We start from the raw sequence: 21,074 nt of genomic DNA on the forward strand, positions 1-21,074 counted from the left end.
CAGGCATGACCCAGGGCTAAGTCTTACATTTTCAATTTTATACTTCATTCAGTTAACAGAACAGAAAAGAAATGGAAGAAACACAACAAAGCATAGTTTCAATGTAATGGAAACCTAGTGGGTAAAATATCCAGAAAAAAAAAAGTACATTTATTGGCCATCGGGGGAAGCAACAGAATGCAGGACAGTGCTGTGGAGAAAAGTTCTCTCCTGGGGGTGTTTTTTTTTTTTAAGTAATTGCCCATGAGCTGAACAATATTCCTTCACTCCCTGATGAAAACATTCTCTCACTGGGGCAAGTCTGATCATGTCTTGCCTTTCACTCTAATATCCCATGGCAATGTTACTGATTTTCCTGGTGCTTTGTTCAAAAAGTTTGCATTTCTAATTCATAGCAGTTGCTACAAGGAAAGTATGGAGACTGTAGATATTGGTGCATGCTCAGTTTCCAACTAGTGATTTTGATGTTTTTCTAGAGTGTCTTAGTCAAGTCACTTGGCCACTTTCTCCATTTGATGAAATAGTAACCTCTTGTTATATGTTTTGTGATGGTTAGAAGTTATTTGATAAAATCTTCAATACAGGCCTGCATTTCCCCATAATTTTATTGTGCTGTAATATCCAGCATGGTTATTGTTAATTTTTTTGTGTGGCCAATAGCTATCTATATACTTGGGAAGTCATCCATGAAGAGATCCATTCTATGAATTTTGATGACTAAACTGAACAGATTTTGCTTTTGCAGATAAAAGTATTGAGTCCTGGGAAACAATAGTATCTAAAATTCTTTTGACTACCTACTCTACCTGTGTAGGAGAAGAGAGAATGCAACAAATTCATCTCATGTGCTATGAATGCAGCCATTAGAGACCTCTTGTTAGTTTGACTTCAAGAGAAAAGGCTAGAGAGAAAAAATAACCAACAATAGATAAAATGAATGTTCTATAGACAATATATGGTATTTTATTTCTCAATAACACCAAATGTTTGCAAATATATTCACACTGTTGAAGTACTTGCCATCTAATTACATAGTATTTCATTTTTAGAGCACAGAAATTGACTATTTTATTAGCTCTTTAGGAGTTTCACACATGTTTTGTTTGTATTCATTCTCCTCCTTCAACTCTTTCTCAGTTCACCCTTATTGAATTTGCATTCATGTGTACAAAATCACTCACTCACACATACACACACACACACACACACACACACACACACACAGGTGAGCAAGCACACACACATGGGCACACTACTGGAATTAGCTCAGCATGAATAATGGAATTCTCATCAGTCAAGCCTGGAAGTGACAACAAGAACCAGAGTAAAAAGATACCTAATGTTATAGCCTGACTTTAAAATGTCCATTACAGGCTTATGTTTTGGTGGCTCAGTCTTCATTTGGTGGCCCTAGTTTGAAGGTTACAGTACATTTCAGAGGTGGGCCCACCTGACACAATAGATACTATCCTTGGAAGATTGTACCCATCTTTGCTTCTGGATTTCTCAGTTGGCTTTTTGGGCCTTGCTATGTGAACACTTGCTACAAAAAGCTTCCAACTTCACTTTTCATCCTTGTTCAGAGACTTGAAGTTCTTGTCATACAGATCTGTCACTTGCTTGGTTAGATGCACTCCAAGATATTTTGTATTATTTGTAACTATTGTGAAGTGTGTCATGTCCATAATTTCTTAATCAGTCTGTTTATCCTTTGAGTGGAGGAAGGCTACTGATTGGTTTAAGTTGATTTGATATCCAGCCGCTTTGCTGAAGTTGTTTATCAGGTTTAAGAGTTCTCTGGTGGAAGTTTTAGGGTCACTTAAGTATACTATCATATCATCTATAAATAGTGGAATTTTGACTTCCTTCTTTCCTATTTGTATCCCTTTGACTTCCTTTTGTTGTCTAATTGCTCTGGCTAGGACTCCCTGTACTATATTGAATATGTAGTGTAAGAGTGGGCAGCCTTGTCTAGTCCCTGATCTTAGTGGGATTGCTTCAAGTTTCTCTTTATTTAGTTTGATGTTGGCGACGAGCTTGCTGTCTATTGCTTTTACTATGTTTAGAGTGAAATAAGCATAGTTCTAAGAATGAAACTATATTGCTGACTTTTTCCTTTTACTATAGCAGCAATTTATCCAAGTCAGTTGTCTACAGAGCCCACGATAAAGCAGATGGAAACTTTTTTTTCTAAGTTTTCACTGAACTATGTCTTATTGGAAGTTAATTGATAGAAAATTCCACTGTCACTGAACATTGAATGTGGAAAGATAAGCACACATTTCTTTGCTCTCAAATCTTACCACAGATTTACACACACACCACTCTTCAGCTTTGCAATTTATTCTGGGTATCATGTTATACTCTCTGGTTTTATAATTAACCTCCAGGTACCTCTAAAAACAGGTGTCGAGAAATAACAATGTGTATTTAATGCAGACTATTCCTTTCTTAACTTTAAAATAAAGTGTTTAGTCTGGATTTTAAGGATTAATTTCTTTGACATTAGAATTAAAGTTTTATTAATAATTCATAGTAGAAACATCTGCTTAAAATTCCCATGCACAAAAAGAAATCTATACTTGCTGACAAGTAAAAATGAACATAAAATTGATGGAATAGATAAGTTTTTAATCAAATTTACCTTTTATTGTAGCACTTCTCTTTGTTGTGCTGTACAGTAACATAAATACTAGATATTTAATGGACCCAGAAATGATGAAAAAGAAGCACATATTATAGACTATACAGGAGGAAAATACCATTAAATTTGATATATTCACAGTCTTTATTAAACAATAAAGACTCACCTGAGATGATCAAATTATTTTTAATAAGATTCTTGGTGAGAAAAATGACTTTGTAAAGGGGACATCATTCTGTCTGAGGCTTGATTAATTTATAATCAGCAAAAGTAATGAGCTTATCAACTGTGTAGTTTGGAGTAATTAATTTGGCCATGGAGGACTTACAGACTCCTAAAAGGTCACAGATAATTTAGAAGTACAGCAATAACACTCTTGTCCATTTAGTTAAACTGGAACCAAGTGAAAAACGGGAAATGAAAAGCATATTTGGTGGGGATTCTGGGTAGACACAATGATTCCACCATCCTTCTTAGAGAGCTGCAGTTATGCATGTATTCTAAGATGACTTCCATGCATTTATTCGAAAAGGTGGCATGGTTATCATGGTGAACTCGGGATAATATGGAATATGAATGAGCACAACTTCACTTCAAACATGTTTGTATAATGTATGTGTGTGTGCTAGTTGTATGTCTGCATTACACTTTTGCATTTATCTCTCTATTTATCTATCTATCATCTATCTATTTATCTATCATCTATCTAGTTAGTTGTGCATGATTTCTGTGAGTAAGTACAAACACAAGTGAAAGTCTGAGAATATATTTTCAAAGGTTTATTTTTCTTGTTTAACACTGTAATGTCTGGAGCTCAGGGCTTCAGGCTTGGTGACAGTAAACTTTCCCGTTGACCTGCCTTGCATTCTGGACACTGGATGCCTGCATTTCTGAACTTGATCATATAAAAAAAAATGAGCTTGTAAAACTGTAGAGCATAAAACCTTACATAGGATAGGCTTAGGTGACAGCTGAATTGTTAAAACATTTAGCATGCAAGCAACAAGTGTGAGGACCAGGGTACAAGTCCAGAGAACCCATGTAAATGCTATGTTGGGTGGACTTGACAGTCTAGCCACCTGTCATTCCAGTGCTCCCATGGTTACCATGAATGTCTCAGATTAGACTGTCTGGACAGTTTATCCATTATCAATGAATTTTGGATTCAACTCAAAAGCTCTGCCTCTGTGAATATGTTGAAGAGTGGTTGAGAAAGACTCCTGACAGCAATATTAAGTCTCCACACACATATGTGGTTGTGCATAAGCACAACCACCCACCCACACATACGTGTGACATAACTGCATACAGCATATGAAACATTACATTTAAGAATGAATTATTTTAATTGATACTTCTTACTCACAAGACAGATGAATGTAATACACCAGTTTGTTCTCTTAGGTTTTTTTTTTTTTAACGATGTCTCCTAACGAAAGCAATGAAAAGGTAGAAAATGTGCAGATGAACCTGTCTAAGTTAGATTCATTAATGTGTTGTGGAGAATAAACTTGAGCATGATTTTTACATAAAGTTTTCAAATTAGGAAAGATGAACTAGAAATAGCAAAGATTGTATGAATTTACACTTTGTCCGCCTAAGCTCTGTAAGAGTAGAAGGCTTTGTCTGTTCTATTCACTGAGTGTGCCTGGAGTTCTGAGGTCACCAGCTTGTTTGGTAAATCTCAGTTAAGGTATTCTTCTGTCACAATGCCGGAGCCATCTACAAGCATCTGGATTGTTTTTTAGGATGCCAAATCTCAACATCTGATTTCTTATTCTGTAAGTTAGATGTGTGTTTTCAGACTGCCATTGCAAGTTCTACACAGTGTCTTCAGGGTATAGATAAGAGCAGAGGGCACCTTCCACATCAAACCTCAGGCTAGCAGAGCTGCCGTAGATAGTAGGAAGATGTGGCCTCACTAAATACCTTTCTTTTGCCAGCATGGCTGTGGGAACTTCGTCCGGGTTATTCAAACCTTCAACCGTACTCACCTGTATGTCTGTGGGAGTGGAGCGTTCAGCCCAGTATGCACCTACCTTAACCGGGGCAGGAGGTCAGAGGTAAGCCTCACACTTTCTACTTGTCAATTTTGCTGTTAGTGCCAGAAACTTGATGGGATTTTAGAGTTAAAGATTTGAGAATATCAGTGATAGTAAAATATTTTCATATTTTTAAATACATGAATATATTTTATTTTGATGTTGTCTGTCAAGGCAAGCTAAATTGTGCTCATTGGGCTTTCAGTTAAATGTTTTTACTTGTTTCTAAACATGGAAGCTTTAAAATAAAGGAAAATTGTATTTTCATATTGTATTAAATATAAAGTAGTAAAGTTCAGAAGAAATATCATGCTTATACTTACTTTTATAAATACATATTTATTTCACTTATATTTTATTATCAGTACACCCTTATGGATATATGCTATAAGATGTTTGAAACAGGATATTACATGTTTTGTTGAAAAATAACTTTATACATTGATAAAACATGCTTTCATTTAAAAAAATTAACATTACCCTGTGCCTGTTCATTCTCACCTTACACTTTAATTGCTTAAAGTGATATGAGTTATTATGGTGTGGTGTTTGCTGAATACTAGGCAAACAGTCAGTTATGTATAGTCAAACAGAGGGCTGGGTGCATTTGACCTGTGCTACCAATGGCTGGGCTTGTTGGCCCAGTACAGCTGCTGACTGTAGAAGCCATGCAGGAAGTCCATGGAGGCTTCCCCACTATTGATTCTTTATTTCCCTTAACATGGTTATTTTAGAAACCAAATCACTTAAAATGATATTTAGTTAGTTATTTAACTTAAATTTAGAAAGTCCAGTTTCTAAGTCATGTCTTAATTGGCTTTTAAAGATCAGAATTGGGGGTACAAAACTCTAGATATTACTGTTCATATTCTTTTTGAAGTTATTTTTCTTTAGTAAGTAACAGTGTTCTTTACTGCTAATGTAGGTGGACAAAGACTCCTTTCTATTTTATTTTATATAATTTATATACACATATATGCAGTTAGATGAGTAAAACTCATATGGTCCTTCCTTTTTCTCTTCATTTAATCTGATTTTCATTTTCAGACAGAATTGTTTCCTTTTGTTAAAGTTATCTCTGGTTCTGTCACTTCTCTTGTTTCTCCTCCTCTAATAGTAGAAAAAAGTTTCTCAGACACACAGCTTCTCCTGACCACTTTTAGTCCAGTTATCTAAGACCTAGTCAAACATTTTAAACAGAACTTTGCTTCCACACAATAACGAAATACGAAGGACAGCCATGTTGATTCTCACCCGCTCTTTCTGTAGCTCTTACTACATGTTTAATTAAATGTCAGCAAGTGCGTGCCTCTAGAGTTATTCATTCTGCTCATGTGCTTTGGCTACTCAGAAACTTCGTGTTTCTATATAAATTTTAGTTTTGGGTTTTTTTTTTTTTCCAGATTCTGAAAAACGTATCATTGAAATTTTGATTTTGTTGAATTTGCAGACCACTTCCAGATATAAAGCCATTTAAACACTGTTAATTTTGTGTAAGCATAGGAGCTCTTTTCATTTTCTAGTGCCTTTGTAAAATTCTCTCTTCGGTATCCTAGTCTTCATTGTAGAGGTGTTCACCTCCAAGGTTAAGCTTATTCTGTAGGTATGTGGTAAGCTTTTATGAATGAGCTATTTTTCCTAATTTCTTTCTCAGCAAGTTTGTTATTTGTGTATAGAAAAAAATGCTGATGGAAGTATAAACTTGCATAACTACTTAGGGCCAATATGGGGGTTTCTCAAAAGATGTAGGTGGCACTACTATAGTCTAGCTATTCCACTTTTGGGTATTTGTAGAAGACTCTGCCTTCGTTTCTTTTCTGTTGCTGTGATAAAATACTCTACTCTGTCAAATGCAACTTACTAGAGATAGGATTTAGTCAGCTCATAGTTCCAAGTCACAGGGAAATCACAGCAGCTGTATCTTGAAACAGCTAGTCACATAAAGTTTGAAGTCTGTTGCAGGAATTTTCCTGCCACATTGTATTTGCAGTGGAGCTTGGTGATTGCTCAGTAGAAGAGGAGGTGGAGCTAGGAGAAGGAAAGAAGAAAGGGAGAACAAGAGAGAAGGAGAAAGGAGAAGGAGGGAAAAATGGGGGAGGACATATGTGTCTCTAGCAGTCTCGAGTAATTATTCATGTCAAAAGGTTAGATATTGGATAACAATTCTAATTGGGTGGGCATCTTGTGTATTGAGTATTTGCTTATACATAAATCCATTGAATAATCTTTAACCATTGAAGAGTCTTCATTCTACCGGGTACTGCAAGCATGGTGGATATTGTCTGGGGCTTAGCTGAACATTATGAGAGTGGCAGAGTTGAACCAGGGGCCATGCTTTAGGGTATGAACTCCACAAAGCTGATGGTGGAGGCAGCCCAGCCGCCATGCTAACATATCTTGGGTCTAGAACTGGTGCTCCTGGCACCTTTGACCAGTTCTAGTACGGAAACATGGCTGTGGTCCACGTAGCTAGCAGGACCTCATTGCAGCCTTAATAAATATCTCACACTACAGGTTTCAAGATTTTTTTTTTGTTTAAAATTATTCAAGTCAGAGGCAAAAATACTACATATTTTATCTCACATGTACATCATAGAGTTTAATGTTCATGTGCAAGGGGTGATGAAATATCTGAGATATAAAAGCAGAAGGGGAAGAGAGTGCTCAGTGGGTGCACTGCACATAGACAGGTAGATGGAGTGGGGGAGGAGTAACAAAGTATGTACAGAAATGCCATAGGAAAGCTAATTCAAAAGTTATTAAAATGCAGAGTATTGACTCAAATATTACAAAGTCAAATGCACAAAGAGTAAGAAAAGAAGATAATTGTGCTGAATTTTTAAGAAAATGGTGAAGAGTCTTATTTCTTCTTGAATTAGATTATTACCATTTCACCACATTTTCTCAGTGTTGACTGTAACTAGCCTGTAATCATGATCATGTAGAGATGTTGCCAAGTGATGGCGGAGTGGGCCACGGGAGGACACCTGGCTTATTTCATCAGTACCTCCACTGCCAACACTGTCTTATCTAGGGAAATCTGCTGCTGGCTCTAGGACCAGAAGCAATATTGTTCAATTTTCCTTCTTTCTTTCATTTCAATAATTATTTCCTTCATAAAGCAGATGTGTCAGGCATCAGGAGGCTGAATTTGCATTCTGTTTTTATCTTCACTTAGTTATTATTGCCTTGGGATAACTTCCACTACATCAGACTTCATTTAGCAAAAAAACAAATATTTTCTTCTAGTAAACAAAATTTCAGGCTATGTATCTTCTCCTTATTTAATAAAGTCTTTTCTTACTAGCCTCTAAACTCTGATTACCATGATGCAAACTCTCTTACATTTTAATTGTTTTTACCATGATCATTGCTGTCACTGAAGATCAAATGATTATCGTCTAGTGCCCAGACTTTTAAAATTAAAATATAATTACATGATTTCCCTCTTCTCATCTTCCTGATACTCGTCCCATGTTTCCCTCTTCTACAACCACTCAATTTTATGGCCTCCTCTTATTTAACTATTTTTATTTCATATATATATATATGTGTGTGTGTGTGTGTGTGTGTGTATATATATATATATATATATATATATATATATATATATAGAGAGAGAGAGAGAGAGAGAGAGAGAGAAACATCTTACACAAAAATTAAGTAGTAACATAGAGCTTTAGGGTCTTTTTAATTATTTCATTTATTTATGTTCTAGTGTGCTGCCGATTTGTCCTATTGATGGTGTCTTTTGCCTTACAGAAGCTTTTCAGTTTCATGAGATCTCATTTATTGATTGTAGTTCTGAGTGATCTGTCAGCCTCTGTTCCAATACCATGTGATTTTTATTGCTATTGCTCTGTACTACAGCTTGAGGTCAGGGATTGTGATTTCCCCCAGAACATTTTTTATTTTTGAAAATTGTTTTGTCTATCCTGGGTTTTTTTTTTTTTTGGTTTTCCATGTGAAGTTGAGAATTGCTCTTTTCATGTCTGTGAAGAATTGTTCTGGAATTTTGATGGGGATTGCATTGAATCTTTAGGTTGCTTTTGGTAAGATGGCAGTTTTCGCTATGTTAATCCTACCAATCCAGGAGCATGGGAGGTCTTTCCATCTTCTGTGATCTTCAATTTCTTTTTTGCAGGGATTTGAAGTTCTTGTACAGCTTTTGACTTACTTGGAAAGAGTAACATCAAGATATTTTATAATATTTGTGGCTTTTGTGAAGGGTGTTGTTTCCCTATTTCTTTCTCATCCTGTTTATCATTTGTATAAAGGAACACTACAAATTTGTCTGAGTTAATTTATATCCCACCATGTTGCCACTTTGCTGAAATTGCTTATCAGCTGTAGGAGTTCTATGGTGGAATTTTGAGGGTCACTTAAGTATACTATGCTGTCATCTACAAATAGTGATACTTTGATTTTTTTTCCTTTCCGATTGGTATCCCCTTAATCTCTTTTTGCTATCTAATTGCTCTAGCTAGAATTTTGAATAATATATTGAGTAGATGGGGGAGAGTGGGCAGCCTTTTCTTGTCCTTGATTTTACTGGAATTGCTTCTAGTTTCTCTCCATTTAATTTGATGTTGGTTGTGTGTTTACTATATATTGCTTTTATTATGTGTAGGTATGTATCATGAATTCTCAATGTCTCCCAAGACTTTTAACATGAAAGGGTGTTGTATTTCATCTAAAGCCTTTTCAGCATCTGAAATGATTATGTGAGTTTTTTACTTGAGTTTGTTTGCATAGTGTATTACATTGATGGATTTATGTATTTTGAACTATCCCTGCATACCCGGGATGAAGCCTACTTGATCATGGTGAATGATTGTTTTGATGTGTTCCTGGATTCAGTTTTTAATAACTTTAATGAGTATTTTTGCATCAATATTCATAAGTGAGATTAGTCTGAAGTTCTCATTCTTTGTTAGGTCTTTGTATGGTTTTCATAGAATAAGTTAGGTAGTGTTCCTTTTGGTGCTATTGTATGGGATATTTTGAGGTGTGTTGGTATTAGGTCTTCTTTGAAGGTCTGGTAGAATTATGCACTAAAATCATCTGGCCCTGGGCGTGTTTTGTTTGGGAGGTTTTTAATGACTTCTTCTATTTCCTTAGGGGATAGGAAATTGTTTAGATAGTTCACCTGATCTTGGTTTAACATTGGTGTATGATATCTGTCCAGAAAATCATCTATTTCATCTAGGTTTTTCCAGTTTTGTAGAGTATAGGTTTTGTAGTATGTTCTAATGATATTTTGAATTTCCTGTTTCTGTTCTTAGGACTTCCTTTTCAGTTTTGATTTGTTAATTTGGATACTGTCTCTGTGCCCTCTGGTTAGTCTGGCTAAGTGTTTATCTATCTTGTTGATTTTCTCATAGAACCAGCTCTTAGTTTTGTTGATCTCTTGTGTCATTTTCTTTGTTTCTAACTGGTTGATTTCAACCCTGAGCTTGTCTATTTCCTTCCTTCTACTCCTCTTATGTGTGTTTGCCTCTTTTCTGTTATAGAGCTATCAGGTGTTCTGTTAAGTTGTTATATGGAATCTCTCCAATTCCTTTATGAAGACGCTTAGTGCTATGCATTTTACTCTTAACACTGTTTTCATTGTGTCCGAATAATTTTGGGTATGATTTGTGTTCCTTTTCACTGAATTCTAGAAAGTCTTTATTTTCATTTTTTTTTTTATTACTTCTTGACCAAGTTATCACTGAGTAGAGCTGTTCAGTTCCCATTGGTATGTGGTTTTTCTGCCGCTTTTGTTGTTTTGAAGACCAGCCTCAGTCCTCTGTGATCTGATAGGGTACATGTGATTATTTCAATCTTCTTGTATCTATTGAGGCTTGTTTTGTGTCTTCTCTGGTTTTGTTAAGAGAGGCAAACAGGTTATAATGGGTGGGAGAGTATGGAGCCCTCTGATCTGGCCCGGGTGGAGATGTAGACCTAAAGGAAGGTGGAGCTCAGCAGAGTGAGTAGGTCCTGAGTCAACTGGGCTCCGTGAGTCTCCAAGCTGGCATGGGTATTTGGACAAGATTCTCGCCTGTGTCTTTGGTTACTGCGGATCTGCTGAGTGGCATACAGGCTGCAGGGTGTGGGAGGGTATCTGACTGCTGATCTGCCTAGGGCGGGGAAGTGACTTGAATGGAGCTTTAGTTTTAAAATGTCTTATTTTAGAAACATTGTAATCATTGCTAAGATTATTTCATTGTTGTTCCTTTTCTTCCTTTGGATAGGACTCTACAAACAGATCCAATTATGTGTATAATGATTTCACATTTTCAAGACAGGATTAATGATATTGATTTCAGGAATGTTTGGATCAGTTCTTGAAGCTGTAAAGTACGATGAGAGTTAACCCTACTGAGGATAGAGCACAATAATTTACAAATGGATTCTTCATACATGGCAATTAAGTCTTAATATAGCACATTGGAAACACAGAGGTAGAAAGCATTTTGAAGGTGGTTTATTTTATTTAATAAAAATCACTTAAAATAAATTAATTATAGTTATGTTTCATTCTACTCGTACTGTTTCATATGTATAATGTAGTATTAACATCTGATACATTTTTCTACTACAAAGGACCAAGTTTTCATGATTGACTCTAAGTGTGAATCTGGAAAAGGACGATGCTCTTTCAACCCCAATGTGAACACCGTGTCTGTTATGATCAGTAAGTAGGAAATGGAGGTGGGAAAGGTAATTAAAGAATAAAAAACATACAACCTATAAATTAATGTTTAAAATATTTATTGACATACAGGAGAAGATCATGAATCTGTGTGTATTTATTTGCCTTTTCAAAATTGCATCTCATTGTTTGTGAGGATTTCTCAATTTGCTTTAAGGGTTTGCTATGTTCATTGGATTTAACTCACAAAATAATACAGATGTTTCAAATACATCTATCAATTAAATGCCAAGCAATGGCAATGTTAAGAATTAGAATAACTCTGTTTTTTACAATACTCAAAGCATCTACTTGACTGTCAAGTCCAGTGGTCTTTGCTATTTAGGGTACTTAATGTAGGACATATATATGTATATATGTGTATTTGTATCTATATAGATATAAGTACACATATGCATATGTCTACACAGATATATACGTATGGGTGATATATTTATCCTTAGAATAGATATAGATTAGATATAGATATAGACTATTATATAGATTATATATTAGATATATAATATAGATTATATATTAGATATATAATCTATATAATATATATTAGATATATAATTTATATAATATATATATATATCTTACTTTGATGATACATTTAAATTTTTATTTACATAAAAACCGAAATAATTTCAGGCAAAAATCTAAATCTTAGGCTAGAACAAAGACGTAATTTCAGGCAAGAATCTAAAATTTAGGCTAGAGCAAAGAAGTTGGCTTTAGGCATGAAAATGATTTTGGGCTAGGACAGGAAGTAGGCTCAGATATTTTGGTCACCCTGATAAGCCCTTAGAAACAGTGATCACTAGAGTGATGATGGGACTTTGTTTATTACCTTGCTTGTTCTTTGACTATTTGTGTTTATTGTCTTGCTTGTTCTTTGACTATTGGCGTCTATTGTATTGCCAGTTCCTAAACCTAGAACTGACCTTAATACTTGCAAGTAATTTAATATATATATATATATATATATATATATATATATATCCAATTTGAAAACTCTTAAAATTCTTCTCAAACTGTTATTTAAACATTTATTGATATAAAATGAAGCAGGAATTTTCCTGTTTGCTGTTAGAAGCACTAATATAAAGAAAGACATGAAGTCAGTTTGACACGCAGGCTTTTGTAAGGTTTTAGGTATAATTGATAGTGTAGTTTTTAATAGATAGGGTTCAAAAGCTGTAAGCCAACCTCTAAGTTTCTTTCCCTTCCCTCTCCTGTAAGTATACATAACCAAGAGCTGTGCTCATCAATAGAATTGAACAGTGGGGATATAAATCCATTCTTTTATGTCTAATGAGCTGAAACAAAATGGGAAATGGTTATGTGTTATAGTGATTTAATAGCCAAATCTATATACACAACAGATATTCAAACATATTTTTAAACAGCTGAACTATTCAAAAATGCCTCATTCTTATCTTTGTTGTCACTCTCTAAAACATTGTCATGGGCTTTTTGTTCTTCCTTGGAAGATGACATGAATGCCAAGATACCTATCATTCTAGGTCCTTACCTCATAGGGGCTCTAGTTCAAAACCTGATGCGCTCATTTTAGAAAAGTTTCATTCTGTAGTCTGTCCTGTCCAACAGGTATTTATTGAGAGTGATTCAAATGTCCCAGTCCTGAGAACAATCTAGAGAAGAGCACGGGTGCAGGTCAGGTCAATGGGCCAAAGGTGAGGACTTGACACTTTTTCCAATAGTTGTCCAGCTGTTTAGTACTAGAGGGCTACATTGCTTCCTACCAAGTCAATAGTTACAGCTCCATACTTAGGATAAAAATTTAAATTAGTCGTCAAAGTTTCTAATGATGCATATGTATATTTACATGTGTATATATATTTATTCTAATGACAAATATATCATATACATTAATATACATATGTATAGACACAAACATATATATGTATATTTCATATACATATATATGTTTGTGTATATATATGTATACATTGTATACATATATATACAAAAGTGGCCTATTCAATGTATACACTCACACATGTATACATTGAATAGGCCATTTTTGGCAATTGTTTGTATCTAGACATAGTTTCTTTCTTATCACTTTATGTTTTACAACAGTGTTATTGCTGAAAAGGCGAGCTGTGTTTATGTCACTAGTAGCCTTGTACCGCAGGAGATCAAAATGCAGAATTTAAATGATTAGTTTGCTCATCAGTATTGTTTTTTAGAATATTATGTACTTTCTGTGTCATCAGGTAATAAAAGTATTACGTCCATCTTTTAGATAAAATCTGACGTTTAACATGTGTTAAGGACTATTACAACTGTAGCTCACTCCTGATAATTTATAAATAAAATAAAATATGTTAAAGTTCAATGTGTTGAATGTCATAGCCCGACATCCAAATTTGTTCCTTACTTAAAAATTTAGAACAAGTACTTTTTGGATTTGTTCTAACCATATAGAACCATCACACTAAGAACATATTAAGCTGGGTGTTTGTAAATCATAGGCAACAGAAACTAATTGATAGCTACAAACTGCTACTAATAACTGGAACAATGTATTATGCTAAACCTCCTTTAACGTTAAAGTGAGTTCAAAATGCATTAGAATTTCTCTGACAATTTTTCCTTTTTCATAGATGAGGAACTCTTCTCAGGAATGTATATAGATTTCATGGGAACAGATGCCGCTATTTTTCGAAGTTTAACTAAGAGGAATGCCGTCCGAACTGATCAACACAATTCAAAATGGCTGAGTGGTAAAAGAAACATTTACTGCATTTTCCCCTTTGATATCTTGCTTTAATTTAATTCTTGCTAGTATTAAATTTTAATTTAATTTAATTCTTGCTAGTATTTAATTCTATGTTGATAATAGGAAAAGTAGTTCAAAACTAAAATATCAGGCTTTTTCATAAATAGTTATACTTCTGCACTCAATGTGGCAAATATTTAAGATGAATAAATAGCCATCATTCTTATTCCAATTGATTGATTAATAAATGATACACTAGTCATAGAGCTAGGTAAGTACAAATGCCAGTGATAGCCATCATGGATGCTTCCACTTGTTAAATGGTAATATGTCCCATTTAAATGTGGCTTTAGTTCTCTTAATTGCTTTTATTCATCCATAATTCTAAATCAAAGACTGTTTTCTAAATTCATGACTTATAATAAATGGGTCATATAAAGAAACTGTGTTTGTTTATAATAAGAATTTATAATGATAGAGAATGACTTATTACTTTTTTTAATTTATTTATTCATTTTACAGTCTAATATCACCTCCTTTCTCCTTCCAGTACCCCCTCACACAGATCCTCACCCTTGCTGTTCCCTCCACTTCTCTTCTGAGAAGAGGAAAAGGAAACGATCCTGGTTCATTTCCAGTCATCATCCCTGTCCTGTTCCATCCCCTGTCATCATGTTCATCCTACCATCACCACATTAGTACACCAAGTCAGTGCAGGACTAGGTGCATCCTTTCCCCAAGAAGCCAGACAAGATGTCTCAGCTAGAGGAATGGGATCCATAGGCAGTCCACAGAATCAGAGTCAGCCCCTACTCCAGGGTTGGGGGAACCACATGAAGACCAATCCTCACATCTGCTACATATGTACAGGGCATAGAGAACACTAGGCCCAGTCTTTGGTTGGTGGTTCTGTCTCTGGGAGCCTCCAAAGGTCCAGGACTATTGAATCTGTTGTGGATTCCCTGTCCACTTTGGGTTACATATTACTTTTTAAAAATGACTAATATAAAATAGGAATCAAAGGTATACTGATTTTATGATAATACTTGTTTAGTTGTTTCAAATTCTCAGGGTTATAAAGAATTCACATCCTGAAAGGAGAATAATTTGATTTTTCTGTAAGATTCCAATCAGTCTCTGTCATGTAGAGAGGGAGGAAACCACTGAACTCTTGCCATTCTACCCCAAGGAAATCTGCAACCTCACTCAAAATTGCCTATTTAGTTAATGATGTGGTTTAGCATGAATCACCATAATTAAGCATTTTTTTCACTGATAATGCAACTTATGAAAGCACTGAATGTCATTTTCTTCTTAAAATTATTTTGCCAGGATTCTAGAAATAGAATATTCTAAAAGTTGTTTTGTTCCTGTAATAAGGAAAACCTCTATGTCTGCACTGACCATATTTTCCCTTGGAAAGTTTATTCTTCGTTTCATTTGCTGTATTTTAAGGAAAAACACTGTTACGTTTCTCATGCTCATCGCTGCTCTGACATCTTCTTTCCTCCTCCTCCCCATCCTCCTTCTCGTTCTCCCTGTTCTTCTCCTGATTAAAGTTATATCATCTGTTTCCTTAATTGAAAATAGAGGGTTTTTTTTATACAACATATTCTGATTACATATTCCTTCCCCCAACTCCTCCAGTTCCTCTCCATCTCGTCTCTCCAGATGAGATCCATAGCCTTTCTATCTCTTATAAGAAGACAAAGGGGCACATAAGTCTTATTAATAAAGTAAAATAAAATACTATAAGATAAAGAAAAACAAATGAATTCAAATAAGACAAAACAACCAATCATTAAAAAGAACCAAAAAAAGAAGCACAACAAACTCATGTAGACACAAACACATTTACATACACATGAGTCCCACAAAATTATGAAACAAGAAGTATATATACACAAAGACCTATAAGGTAAAACTGACACACACAAAAATAATTCCCTGACCTAACATTAAGGGACAGAGCCCCTCCAAAAATCTCACTGAATTTATTTTGTGTTGGTTATCTACTTCTAGGCATGGGGCGTGCCTTCAAGAGTGGTTTGCTTCCCCAGTGAGACTCCCTTCAAGAAAACAAACATCTGTCAACCTAGAGTTATAGTTTGTCATGTTTGATACTCTCCATGAGATATGTTGACACTAGTTTTTGCAATCTTGCTTTGTATAGTGGATTATTTACTGTTGGGATAGAAATGTGTCTGTGCCTATCTCAAAGAATGGTATGTGGGTTTTTATCATGAGAACATCATCTTTGAACCTCTTTTGCAGAGCCTATGTTTGTGGATGCACATGTGATCCCAGATGGCACTGATCCAAATGATGCTAAGGTCTATTTCTTCTTCAAAGAAAGACTGACTGACAACAATAGGAGCACAAGACAGATTCATTCCATGATTGCAAGAATATGCCCTGTGAGTGCCCTGGAATGTCTATTTAAAGAAAGAATTTCAATAATGTAAAATGCTTTCCGATATTTATTAATTACTGTTATCAGTGAGTAAACCATAGAAAGAATATTCAGGGAAATACTTGATTATAGTTTTAAACATATAACTAGTTTTGGCTAATTTTGCAACTCCATACTATGTTACTTTCACACAAACGGGAAATTGCATATTACCAACGGAAACAAAATAATTCTTATAAATGAAATAGACTTGAATCTTAGCAAAATATAATTATAGTGGAGCTGAATATACCAGTTGAAAATTTAAAAATATGAATTTAATTTTAAAGAGCAAAGCATCAGCATATTAGCAGTATATATAAAAATACTCTAAAATTCATAATTTAATCTTCTATAGGCTTATTATGAATTTTTGTTGGCTTATTTTTGATAATTTGTCAGATATATTTATTGAAGTGTCCATTTTCTACTCATCTTTAAACACTACAATACTCTGTGGACTAGAATACAACTGTTTCTCAATAATTTGGGGCAAAATAGCAAAGCAAGCAGAAGTGAAGAGGCTATTGGACACAAAGGAAAACAGAAGTCATCAGTAGACTGTATGAAAGAGCAAACCCAATGCTCTGTTTGTTGGCCAGGAAAATGTATATAATATATAACCCACTCGGAAATACTAAGGATTATGTAAAAATACTGAGAAAACAGAGATAAAATAGAACTACCTGGAGCATTTGAGATGGGCTATAGCCATTCATCTGAACACAGTAAGCTTCAACAGCTAAACATATTCAGTACATTTCATTTATATTTAAGAGAATGAATGCTTGACTCAGCAAGTGGCAAGTATTTATTCATTCATCAAGTATTTATTATTCAAATAATTCATGTGATGAATTATTTATTCATCACATATGAAAGAGTATACATCCTAGTTTTTATGTATGCTATTTTTTTTGTTCTAATCCTCAGATTACAATAAATCATCAATTAGAGTTTAAGTTGAAAATTTAACACACAATTGTTTCTCCAATCATCTGAATTGTGTTTACAAAATGGTTTCAGAATGACACTGGAGGACAACGTAGTCTTGTCAACAAGTGGACCACATTCTTAAAGGCAAGACTTGTGTGCTCAGTCACGGATGAAGATGGCCCAGAGACACATTTTGATGAACTAGGTGCGTAGATGTAAGAATGAGCCTTGTTTCTGAGCAGGACTTTAGAAGGATCAAGTGCCTTAGTGAAGTCTCAGAGAGGATGCATCTTCCTTGGTTATTTACAGGGTAAAAGGTGTTTCACCTTGAATGGGGAATCACTCACTACTCACCAGTGTCTTCAAATATTTTAGTCATTTATTTCACCATTGAGTATACTGTTGAATCCTAGGACAGATTGAATATAGGGTAGAAGGACTTGTGTAATTTATATATAGGTAATATGTTTACTCCTTTATAAATGAATCAATATTTTGTATGTATTTGTGATATTTGTATCTAAATTTAAATATTTTAAAGTCAGATTATTGTGTAATATTCTCACTTAAATTCGGATATGATGTAAATCAATTTTTATAAGGACATACATGCGTATGTATTTATATAACTACTGCATTTAGTATAATATTTAGTAGAGTTTAAGCAAAATGTTCAATTATAAATTACAAAAATTATGCTCCCAGCTTAGTTCTTCTTGGTGATTCAGACTAAGTATTTCTCTGATGACAGAAGGCTTATGATCTCCAGATCAAATAAGAATTAATAGTATAGCTATGAATAGCATTCTATATTCAATGTGACTTGTTATATATAATAATGCTGTGGTAATTAGGCTTCATTGAGAAACAACTCTTTTTCAATATTGGCCATTGAAATGCATCATACAGTCATTCTCAGATTTTGATTAATATGAGTTGAGCTATAAATATCTATTACAAAATACGAAGAGTTATAAACCAGAAGGAGACTGCTGTTCACCTTAAAAGGCATTTCCTATCAAATAGTATTTGGTTCTTCAAGAGTCAAATTTCATGTTTTAATTTATTATATTATAAATACATGTGTATTTATAATATCCATTAAAGTCTTGTTAGAAAAATTGTTATAAATAAGTTATTCCTGAAAAATTAAATCATAAGCCTAAATAGAGTTTTATTTCTTATGAAGGAAGGGGCTTATGAAAAAGATTATGTTCAGCATTACAACTTTAAATCATAGGTTGAAAGAAAATTGACAGCTTAATTATTTTTTTAATATTTATTTATTTATTTATTTATTTATTTATTTATTGTTTTTCAAGTTTCTCTGTGTAGCCCTGGCTGTCCTGGAACTCACTCTGTAGACACACCTGGCCTTGAACTCAGAAATCCACCTGCCTCTGCCTCCCAAAGTTTAATTATTTTAAAACTCAAACTAGTGTTTCATCAGTAAAGGACATTGAGAAAACAAGCCACAAGGGAACATCTGTGCCATTCTCACCATGGACACTATGCTTTCTCATCTACCTTGCAGAACTAAGCTTTTCAAATGTCTAGTCCACATTATCTATCATTTGGAGTTCTCCACTTAGCATTTATACATCATTTTCATAGAGATATAGTCTACATAAATGCCTCCAATGCCAGGCTAACATTTTATTTTGGTTACCAAGCATATATCATCACGTTATACCATATTGTATTGATTTCCAAAAATAGCTTCCTAAGGACTACTTTTGATAGTTGAAATTAGCGTCTTGGGGTAATCAAAAATAATCAATTAGAATTTCAGACAGTTTAACAGAATGTCTTTTTCCTTTGTATAGAGGATGTCTTTCTGCTGGAAACGGACAACCCAAGGACAACACTGGTGTATGGCATCTTCACCACATCAAGGTAATTATCGAAAACTTACAGTTTTTCAGTTAAACAATTCCTGGTTCTTACTTCTGCCAGATTACCAAAATACATTTGAACTTAATGAATTCTTCCAAAGATTTTTGCAAAGAGCTTTAAAAATAATTATATATTATTCTTTAGAAAAAATAAAACTATGAATTACGTTGTAGAAGTAAATAGCTTCAAGTATTTTATTTAAATAACAAAAGTAAAAACTAATAATTCTAATAAAGTCTATAGAATATTAGGTGTTGGTGATCATGGATATTTCTTTCCTGAATTTTGGCAGTGGTAGCAAAATATACACATACAAGCCATAAAAGTGTGTATATTTAATTATTTAAATTTTTATGAGAAATATTCATTAGAAAAAATTAAAAAGTTTGAATTTGCATCAAAATAACTTTCAGTTCTTCACTAATCTATAGCATTTATTATGAGAGTCTAACAAAAATTAAACTGGTTCTATTATTCTATAATATGATAATATTTTTGCATTTCAAAGTTGATTTAATAGGAGTCCAACAACAGCTTTATCATGCTTTACAGTGCCTTTCCCATAAACCCAAAATTTCTTGTGTACATTTTTGTAGATTAGTTTTGTACTAGAGTGTTAGTATGAATTCTGCCTCATACTCCAGACATGTCTAGTGGGCCACTAGTTGTATGTATTTGCTCTTTTTTATTTAATGAAAACCTTCAAAGCAGTTATTGAAAGCATTCTTTTATAAGTGAATTTTAAATGTGGCAAGAGCCTGGGGAAATTCCTCAACGAGAAAAAGATCTTGCTATTCACATACCCTGACACCTATGGAAATGCCAAGTATGACATCATATGTTAGCCCTGGGGTTGTTTAAGATGTAGAGAGAGAGGTGGGTCTGGGGGAGCTTGCTGGTTAACTAGTTTTGACCAAAATGGTAAGTCTCAGGTTCATTGTGAGGTTCTATAATAGGGAATAAGGCTGGCAGTGATAGAGGAAAATGCCTGTTGTCCCCTGTGACTTTTGCATGCACAAATACAGTTGCACATACCTGTACATAGTGATATAGAGATAGATAGAGATAGAGATAGAGATAGAGATAGAGATAGAGAGAGATAGATAGATTCACTCATACACCACACACAAAATAGATTAAAAGAGCATAAAGGAGCATAAAGTGTGGTGGTGCAATTGTAAACTGCTACGAGCTTTTCAAAATAAAAGAGTTATTAGGAATACTGATGACAATTGCTTACGTTTGCACTGCAAGAAATCCAGACAGATGTCCTTGACAGTGCAGTGTGCTCAGCTACTGTTCTAGCAAATATGCAATCTCACATATACTCATAAAGAATTGAGCGGCAAAATTACTAAATTTTCAATAAAATATTGATTTTAATAAAATATTTTCTACTTTTATATGTGTCAGAGCATGATTTTCAATTATTCTGACCTAATGATAACAGATATCTTTCTTATTAAGGATTTAAACAAATTTATGGCTATATATACCTTAAAGAAACGTTCTTGAATTCTTTGGTGAAGCATGGGTGTACCCACATGCTAGACTATGCATGCATCTTGTGTATTGGAGATACTTATGAAATATATGTGTGAGTGTGCATGCATGTGCATGTGCTTGTGCATGCGTGTGCGTGTGTGTGTGCATGTGTGCATGTGTGTGTGTGTGTG

The 21,074-nt window shown here is 34.2% G+C and overlaps 1 protein-coding gene across 1 annotated transcript in view; it reads left to right on the top strand.

The window, feature by feature from the left end:
• Nucleotides 1-21,074, top strand: part of Sema3c (semaphorin 3C) — a gene marked incomplete at its 3' end in the record, with an annotated part of 142,079 nt that overhangs the window by 74,769 nt on the left and 46,236 nt on the right. The window contains exons 5-10 of the mRNA XM_034519619.2: nucleotides 4,588-4,707; nucleotides 11,275-11,365; nucleotides 13,999-14,118; nucleotides 16,389-16,531; nucleotides 17,593-17,707; nucleotides 19,329-19,398. Of these exons, the coding sequence (XP_034375510.1) occupies nucleotides 4,588-4,707; nucleotides 11,275-11,365; nucleotides 13,999-14,118; nucleotides 16,389-16,531; nucleotides 17,593-17,707; nucleotides 19,329-19,398 (659 nt within the window). The remainder of the gene's footprint in view (nucleotides 1-4,587; nucleotides 4,708-11,274; nucleotides 11,366-13,998; nucleotides 14,119-16,388; nucleotides 16,532-17,592; nucleotides 17,708-19,328; nucleotides 19,399-21,074) is intronic.

Source organism: Arvicanthis niloticus, chromosome 15, assembly GCF_011762505.2.
Source record: "Arvicanthis niloticus isolate mArvNil1 chromosome 15, mArvNil1.pat.X, whole genome shotgun sequence".
In the NCBI taxonomy this organism is placed as follows: domain Eukaryota; kingdom Metazoa; phylum Chordata; class Mammalia; order Rodentia; family Muridae; genus Arvicanthis; species Arvicanthis niloticus.